An 8,786-nucleotide genomic window follows, 5' to 3' on the forward strand; every position below is an offset into this window, starting at 1 on the left:
GAAAGACTATGAAAAGGTCTGTTCGTCAGGTACCCGATCTCTGTTGCAGTAATGCAAAAATGGACTCAATTTCGTGCAAAAACTGCACCAGCTATCTGTAAATTAGCAAATCCACTCCGCTCTCGACCTTTTAATCTTCAGTCTTTGTACAATGGAGCTACGTTGCCTCTAGCGAGCTTGTTCATAACAAATACCGTCATTACCAGAGGTGATATGATCACAAACACTAGAAGCCAGTCTGGACAGGTGGCGAGAGCCAGCGACATTTTGCACAAGTTGTGTAAATTCCACCCGATAGTATAGTATGAAAATTCTGATATACCACCCCTAGCTCGCTCATCTATGTTGCTGGAGTTTGACATATACCGAGCCATCTACTTCCGCCCCATACTCAACACGAGCATTTCACCTGTATATTATATCGTAATAATCCAACTTTGAACAAATTTCAACCTAGCTACACCCACTATACAGCTGAAGTCCGTCACGTTGGACAGGAGTGACCTCAGCAACCGTGTTGACTTCCGCTGACACTAGGTGCATTAGGGCACGTCGAAACACTCCGCTCCAAGATGACCAGCATTACAAGACGATATCACCATCGGTGTTCCTTCTGCTGTGCTTGCATATTCTCATCTCCCGCTCGGAAACCATATATCCACCAAAATGATACCAATCCTTTATCTCGCCATATCAATCCTCCTCCCACCTCTGCTCTTCCTAACATGGTACCTCCACACCCCAAGCGACCTGCCCCGTCTCCCCAAAATCCCAATCTATGTCTCAGTCCTCGGTCTCTGGTCCTCAATGGGCCAAGATGAGATCTACGAGCGCTGGTTCCGCACACCGCTAGAAAAACACGGGGCAGTGCTGGTCTGGTTCGCAGGACGATGGAGTATTCTCGTCTCCCGACCAGATTGGCTGACAGAAATTTTCCGGAAAGACCAACTGTATACAAAGGCTGGCAGCCAGAAGAAGATTCCCCATTCTGTTATTGCGACGCTGGTTGGTGATAATATCATTAATGCGCACGAGAACTGGAGGCTTTTCACCTCGATTATGAAACCGGGGCTGCAGAAAAAGATGTTTGAGACTTCTTCATTACTGAAGCAGTCCAGGAGATTGGTTGACATCCTGATTGGCCTGCAGAGAGATACCGAGGCTGGAAAGGGGATTCTGGTGAACGCCGATGTGCAGAAGTGGGCGGTTGATGTGATGGGGGAGAATTTCCTGGATCTGGAGTTCAAGGTCTGCACCCTTTATAACGAGACCGATCTTGATATACTAACAGGAAATCATACAGAGCCTCGGCCAGCCAGCCGGTCAAGTTCGCATCGAAGCTCTCCAATCAATCATCAAAGCAACGCTCTTCAAACCAATGTACTTCAGCTTCCCAGATCTAGATCACTTTCCCTGGCTCCTGCGTTCGCGCAAACGCGCCTACGAAATCATGCACGAATTCGACAACCGTCTCTTTGCCAAGGTCATGGACATGCTGGAAACCCACGAGAAGAGCCCGTCCAAGTCGGAGGAAATGGTCTCGCACATGCTAGGCGAAGCGTACAAAAGCGGGCGCATCACAGAGAAGCAATTCCGCAACAATCTCAAGATAACATTCCTGACGGCCCACGAGAATACTCAACAACTTGTCAATAGTATGTTCTGGCAATTGGGCGTGCGAGTTGATATCCAGGAGCGGCTCCGCGAGGAGATTCAGTCCACGGCAAGGATATGTCCCGATCCTGAACAAGAAGTCGTCAACAAGCTGCCGTATCTGACCGCTGTTGTTCTGGAATTACTGCGTCTGTTCCCGCCAGTCTGTCAGCTTATCAATCGAGTGGCTTTGTCCGATACCATGCTCGGAGGAGAACTACCGATTCCGAAAGGGACTTTCGTGGGATGGAATGCGTGGGCAGTGCATAGTAACCCGGCGGTATGGGGGGAGGATGCGCGCGAATTCAGACCTGAGCGGTGGGGGACGACGGTTGAGGAGATGCAGGCCCAGTTCCGGAGAGAGACGGTGCGTGGCACTTATATTCCGTTCAACGCGCATAAGCGGAAGTGTCTTGGGCAGGGGTTTGCCTTGTTGCAGATTAAGATCTTCTTGTTTGTTTTATTGGGGAGGGTTGCGTGGGTTGTTGATCCTGAGTATCAGTTAAAGATGACCCCGGTAGGTCATTGCTTGGTTCTATATCTCCTTGGAATGATGCTGATTTGCACAGGGTGGGATTCTGGCTCCGTTGGGTTGTCGGGTTATTCTGACCGAGTTGAAGCCTTTGTCTTGACTGTCCAGATGGGCCGGCGCTGGGATGTGCAGAAGAAGTGGTCGATTCGGAAATGGTAACAGTTGGCCCAGCAGCCAGTCGGAGACACAAACAGGGAATACCCTCGGAGCTGAGTTGAAATTTCAGTAGGAAAAATGAATAAAATAGATCATAACAGAAGCAAATATGTATTTATTCGTCTAAGAATCTCGTTCTCGTGGTATCACATCAAAAAGGGCAAAAAAGGCAACTTTCGCCTCCAAAATCGCTGGTCCAACTCTACTGGACATGGGGGTATGCAAAATTAAGTATTAATTTTTGATCCGGATGCTTTCAGGTTGTTCATCTCATCTCTGCCAATCGTCTATGGCAGAGGCATCGAACTTGAACATCTTCGTGCTCTCCAGAAGCACAAAGGACTCGTACCGGAGTCCGCGTTCATGGTGCATCTTTTCAGACCACTGTTGGACGGTGCTGTTCCACACGCCGGCGTAACCGTCTAGCAAGACCCGCCAGTAACATGCTTCGGCGGCAGGGGTGAGATATCGCTGGCGGAATGTCGTGACACTGTTTTTGGCGATGAGCTGCGCGCGCTCCGTGTTCTCGACCAGAGGCTCGATCTTTTCCGCCAAATCACTGAAATCACGCTCAACCTCGACATAGTTCTGGTTGGGCCCATCCGCTACCAGTAGGTAGTGGTGGTGCTGAATGTATTGAAGCTTGTGTGCGACAATGACCGAGTTACAGGCCTGTCGATACTTCAACGAGGCCGAATAAGAGCGACCTGAGTACACGGTTAGCCTGTGCAGACCCCCCTGCGAATGGCAAACTCACCTTCCACATGGGCAATGAACATGTAAGAACAATGATCCTCCATCTTCAGCACATTCCCCCCAGTCGTCCAATCAACTTGCTTCACATCGCCCCACGGTTTGCCTCTAGCGGCTTCCATCAACGCGCGTCGCAATTTCGGCGCAAAGCTAGGCTTCCCCCGCCACACCAACTGGGGCCTTTTCTCTTCCCACGGGATATCAAAGCGTTGGATACGGTCCACCACTTGGTCGTACGGGCCGATATAGTTCTTCGGATTGTCCCAAGCCCAGAAACTAAAATCAGGCATGAGCCAGACCCCCTGCTCCGTAGGCGTTCGCGAAAACACCCAAACCGGCCAATCGCCATTGGTCACATCCTCTACCAGGTCCTCCACCGAAAAGACAAACTCAATATCGCGTCGTGAAGCTCGTTCCGGGTCGGCGGCCAGCGCACGATGAATAGAACTCAACGTCCCCAAAATTTTCCTCCGATGATCCTCGCCCTTGGACCGCGCTGAAACAACATAGAGCTCCCCATTGGAAATGAATGCGCGCGCCATCCCTTGCTCCACCGGTATTGAGTCTAGTTCCGCGATGGAGAGACCCCCATGACTGGACCAGAAATTCCCGCCGCGCGCAATGTCTTCGAATAACCCTGGGAACGCCGCTCGACACTGCATCTGATCCAGCGCCTCATTGCGGCCGTCGCGCGCGTAATCGAACTTCCACCGGGGGTGTCTGTCGTCGTGGAGGAGCCCTGTCTCGGGACAGGTGAGGCAGGTCGAGCACTGGAAGGTGGTCGAGGTTTGACAGGCGCAATGACCGGCGGGGATGAGCTGCGTCAAGATCGGGTGGATGTAATTTCTATCGGAGCTCATGCCATACCAGAGCACAAAGATCACGCCGAAGCCGAAGATGGCTATTATGGAAAGGAGTGACAGACCGCGTCGCGGTCGGATGAGGATGTAGGCCGCCATCACGGGTGTGATGGTTGAGGAAGACAGAAAGAAAGGAGCCTTGGACGGGCACAGCTCCCGCGAGATCGCCCCCATGTGCCACTGGGGATTGGGCGAGGCTTGCCCGAGGCTGGTGGGTCTGCGGCGTCATCGCTCTTGGGGCATTCTGGGGCTATTCTTGGAATGGGGAAAGGGAGGCTGTGAAATACTTCCTGGTTTCACTTAGGTGAAGAGTGTTTACCCGAGCATGAACCAGACTGCATCCTGAACCTGGATATAAGCAGAAGTGAGAAACATATCAACCCCATACTCGTCATACAGCGCCAAGAACTCCAACGCCAGGGGGGAGGCGCCTTACCGTGGACCCTGTTTTTTTTTCTGTGGGTGACTAATCCCTATTACGACCTTGGACCTCGCTGGAGTGGCGATCTATAGGGGGCACTGCCAGTCGAAAATCAGATCTACGCACTATCACTAACTAGTATCAAAGTCAGTGAGGACAAGGATTGGACCAGAAAGATGGGATGGCTTGACTGATGACGACGTGCACGTCCTGGTATACTGGTATACTACACTCCGTTGCCCTAGTCACTAGGGCGCCACATAAACAGCCCCCAACAGATTAGAGTTAAATTTAGGTTGACCGTCCAACTTCATTGGGAAAATGAAACGGATCGCTGCAGAAAAGTGGACTCGGGAACGGGGAAAAAAATCAACGACGCGAGTCCTGCAATGCTAAGAATGCCTATCTAGAGGATCAAGTAGGAGAGGTAACATTTCCCCCCCTGTCGTGCCAAATTGCTCCCGAAAACGCCCGCTATAATGCATAGAAAATGACACATGAAAAATTTGGCGGAGAATCCAATCACTGTCGGGAGTGGCTTCGTCCATGTCTGATCCCCCGACTGCGACTCCCGGATGGGGCAGGGGGTTCGGTCTCCATCTCGGGCGTGGCGGGGACGGCTGCGCGACGTTGCCGGCTTGGGCGAACCCGGCCGAGGGCACGTCGTAGCAGTCCATCCGCCGCATCATCGAGATCCATTTCCACAGTATCTTCTTCAGTCTGAGGGGTGGCATGTGCCACCTCGTCCGTCCATTCTTCGACAACGGGCTCCTGGCGCGCGCGTCGTCGAGACAGGTCCTCGGGTGCAGTCCGCTCTTTGCCCTTGAGGTCGCGAGATCGGTTGGATCCCCGTCGCTTGGTTGGACTGATGGGAACAGGTGTGCAGGCAGCACGGTAGTCCTCGTCGAAGGTTTGGCGACCTTGCTGTCGCCCTTCGAGAGCCCAAAGCTCGAGCGCGCGGGACAGCAGAGTGCCTGCCACGCCTGCACCGCCTGCCGCATCACCGCCCCCACTAGCCCCGAGGACACGGACCGCTTCATGCAAGGCAGCCACAGCCTCCGTGGTGCGTCCCAGCTGCAGGAGCACCAGTCCACGAGAGGTATGGAGAGAACCAGTCAACCCCCGGTCTTCGTAGCCTCCCACACTAGATGAGGTAGCGACTGCAGCAGACCCACCCGATCCACCGCCTAAGAATGGGGAAGAGCCCATGCTGCTCCCGCCGGCGCCCACGCGAAGACATTCGTCATATTCACTGAGCGCTTCGGGAAGGAGGTCCATCCGGCGGAAGGAGTGTCCCAGGTTAGCACGGGTGGCCACCCAGGCGCTAGGTTCACAGTGAAGAGAAGCAGCCAGCGCCAGCGCTTGCTGGAAATACTCAACAGCTTTGTCGAGGTGGGACAAATGATAATGGACAACACCGAGTTCATTGAGGACGAGTGGATCCCCCCCGACTGCTAAAGCAGTTGAAATCTTGGGAACCGACCCAATTTTCGCTCCGGTGGACATGGCATATGCAGCAGATAGATACTCGTGTGCAAGGGACATATTGTTCAAAGCGAGATGCTGCATACCCAGGAAGAGTTGCGGAAGATGACTGCCTTGGAAAAGTCGAGCAGCAGTACTATAAGCGGCGATCGCCTGGTCATGCTCACCCTCCGCAGCGAAGGTATGCGCAAACCCAATCCAAGCTGGAGCCGAGTGTGGATCTAGTAATGAGGCCTTGGAAAAGAATCGTCGCGCCTCTGCAACCTTTGAAACTGACAAGTAGTAAACTCCGATTGCCAAGTACGTGTAAGGTTCTTCTGGTGAATGGTCCGCGAGCATGTGAGACAATAGGAAGAGAGCGTTTGTGGCACCGGTTTCGTACAGACAAGCCAGATGGAGCGGATAGATGGCAGGCGCATGGCCAAGGTTGTTTTGAGCAGGTATGCTGGTATTTGTTGTTGTCAGGTCGGGCGATTGGGATGTAGAAAGGATGGAGGAGGTCAACTCCAGAGCCTCTGGGAAGCGGCACTGTGTGTACAGAGCTTCAGCGCGGGAGAGAAGAATGTCCGGGTTCTCTGCTAGATTATAGTGTGTGGAAAGAGTTTCGGTGGCATCGGAGAGGATATCGGGAGATGAGTATTTGGAGAGGCGAGTGGTGTAAAGCATCTTGGTAAAGTGGGCGGCTTCCTGCGCCATCATCGGGTCGGGGGATGAGACTGAATCAAAGTCAAGGGATTCTAGGAATTCCAATTCTTCCGTAGGAGACATCAGTGAATTCTTCATAAGCTGGTCAAATGCTTCAAAGCATTGAACATCAATCCGTACGGCATCCTTGTAACAGTCCCGGGCACGATCAAACGCATTCTGCTTGGAGAAGCAGAGCCCCCGCAAGTAGCACATCGCGGCTTCAAATCGTACATTATTGGCTTCATCTCGTTCACGCTCCTCGGCTCGCTCACCACGCGGTGTGGCGGTCTTCCCATTGCGCAATGTAACGTGGCTCTGGTTGTTGATGTGCTGGATCTTGCGCCGAGTGTGGTTGTTACGGATGAGGTCAGTGGGGTTATGTTCCCCAAGGATAGACAGGGCCTGATCGAACTGGTTTTGCTTGATGTAGCAATGAGCAGCGAGATATCGGCAGGCGGTGCTTCGAGAGACTAGGTCCTTGCGGGAGAGAAGGGCCAAGGCGCGTGTGAAATTGTTGTTAGAGAAGTGGACTTGGGCTAGCCAGAACGCGTCGGAGTCACTGTCTGTTTCGAAGATTTAGCATTCCTTCCAAGTCATTGAATCGCCAAGTCTCGCAATGCTTACTGGTGAGCGCCAGGACTTTGTCGCCAATGTAGATTGCGGAATCATGCTGGCCGCGGTTCAAGGCGTCCTGTCGCCAGGAGCGCAAGAACCTTTCCATTGCGAAAGGTCAGACGCGCGATAACCTAATATCAATGGAGGTATCAGGCATGGAGGTCGGAGAATAGAGCAAATGCCAGCTGCGGGCAACTTTGGTGCATGAGCGGGTCCTTTTATTTTGAACTAAACAATGGCCCGTGCGAGATGATGTCGCTATGGAAGCATAGAGGTATGGACTGCGCAATAAAATTTTGAGGAGATTGAAGGACTGGATACTTGTTCATTCAGTTTGTCTGGGGCAAAGCTAACAACGCAAGCTTTACAAGAGGTGGAAGAGCTGCGAATGGTCCTGCCTCATCGGAAATACACGTGACCAATATTACACGTGATCCGATTTGATCCCCGAAGCTTTCTTATCAACGCCACCTTCAACACTTCGTCTGCTCATCTCCCTCCTCACTTTCTCACTCGACAGATCATTTCACTAAAATGGCTGAGCGAAAAGTCCTCACCAAGTACTACCCGCCCGACTTCGATCCCTCGGCGATCGGGCGGACGCCAAAGCACCTCCGCAAAAGCGGGCCGAAAGTGATCACCGTCCGGTTGATGGCACCGTTTTCAATGAAATGCACACACTGCGGCGAATTCATTTACCGAGGTCGCAAGTTCAACGCCCGAAAGGAGACACTGGAGGAGCGATACCTATCGATTCCTATGTACAGGTTTTACATTCGCTGTACAAGATGTAGCGGCGAGATCACCTTCCGAACAGACCCAAAGAGTAAGTGATTCTCGCGGCCGTTATTTAAGACACCAAACACTAACAATATCCGCTAGATATGGACTACGAATGTGAACGCGGCGCAAAGCGTAACTTCGAAGTATGGCGCGACTCCAAAGACGAGAAATACAACGAAACAGAAGAACAGACACTCGACCGACTGGAGCGCGAACAAGGCGAAGAACAGGAGCAGCTGGAACGCGACAAGATGGCTGAGCTCGAAGAGAAAATGCTTGACTCGAAGCGCGAAATGCAGATTGCGGATGCGCTGGACGAAATCCGTACTCGGAATGCGCGCATAGAGCGCAACGAGGCCTTGGGCGAGGAGGCTGCTTTGGAGACTGTGAGAGAAGATATTGATGAGGCTGCACTTCAAGCGGAGAAAGAGGATGAGGAGGCTGCTCGCAAGGCGTTCATGACTTCCTCTGGCGAGAGGATCAAACGTATTGTTGATGAGGAGGACACACCCGCTGCAAGCGTTGAATCAAAGACATCGGTTGCGCCACTTCCAGCTATGCCGCCTCCCTCGGCATCCTTTGCCAGAGTGAAGCGGCCCAAGAAGGGCGGTGTGAACAGTCTGGGCATCAAGAAGAAGCCATCCCTGGTTTAAAGTCGAATACATACCATCGCCTACTCCGCCGCTTGAACAATAGTTTGGGTGGTATTTACGCAATAACGAATTGAGGATTACTTGGGGCGTTGAGTCTAGTCAGAATATCAATACTACAGATGTCTACGACATTGAAAAAATTGAAGCGAATCAATACATTAGGAGCTAATACATAATAGTCTGAAATT

The 8,786-nt window shown here is 52.3% G+C and overlaps 4 protein-coding genes across 4 annotated transcripts; 2 read left to right on the forward strand and 2 right to left on the reverse strand.

The window, feature by feature from the left end:
- Positions 1 to 666: 666 nt before the first annotated feature.
- Positions 667 to 2,344, forward strand: xanG (cytochrome P450 monooxygenase xanG; the record flags this gene model as incomplete). The annotated part of the gene is made up of 2 exons (XM_057122548.1): positions 667 to 1,248; positions 1,304 to 2,344. 2 exons carry the CDS (start codon positions 667 to 669, stop codon positions 2,342 to 2,344), a joined length of 1,623 nt encoding a protein of 540 aa, XP_056988281.1.
- Positions 2,345 to 2,611: 267 nt separating this feature from the next.
- N7511_000124 (uncharacterized protein) lies at positions 2,612 to 4,128 on the reverse strand (the record flags this gene model as incomplete). Its single annotated transcript, XM_057122549.1, has 2 exons — positions 2,612 to 3,048; positions 3,099 to 4,128. 2 exons carry the CDS (start codon positions 4,126 to 4,128, stop codon positions 2,612 to 2,614), a joined length of 1,467 nt encoding a protein of 488 aa, XP_056988282.1.
- A 769-nt stretch (positions 4,129 to 4,897) lies between these two features.
- On the reverse strand, positions 4,898 to 7,268 carry N7511_000125 (anaphase promoting complex subunit CDC16; the record flags this gene model as incomplete). Its single annotated transcript, XM_057122550.1, has 2 exons — positions 4,898 to 7,110; positions 7,172 to 7,268. 2 exons carry the CDS (start codon positions 7,266 to 7,268, stop codon positions 4,898 to 4,900), a joined length of 2,310 nt encoding a protein of 769 aa, XP_056988283.1.
- A 428-nt stretch (positions 7,269 to 7,696) lies between these two features.
- N7511_000126 (Saf4/Yju2 family protein) lies at positions 7,697 to 8,598 on the forward strand (the record flags this gene model as incomplete). The annotated part of the gene is made up of 2 exons (XM_057122551.1): positions 7,697 to 7,988; positions 8,045 to 8,598. The coding sequence occupies 2 exons, from the start codon at positions 7,697 to 7,699 to the stop codon at positions 8,596 to 8,598; spliced, it is 846 nt and encodes a 281-aa protein (XP_056988284.1).
- Between the last annotated feature and the right edge of the window lie 188 nt (positions 8,599 to 8,786).

This window comes from Penicillium nucicola, assembly GCF_028828085.1.
Source record: "Penicillium nucicola strain IBT 29836 chromosome Unknown utg000001l, whole genome shotgun sequence".
NCBI classification, from domain to species: domain Eukaryota; kingdom Fungi; phylum Ascomycota; class Eurotiomycetes; order Eurotiales; family Aspergillaceae; genus Penicillium; species Penicillium nucicola.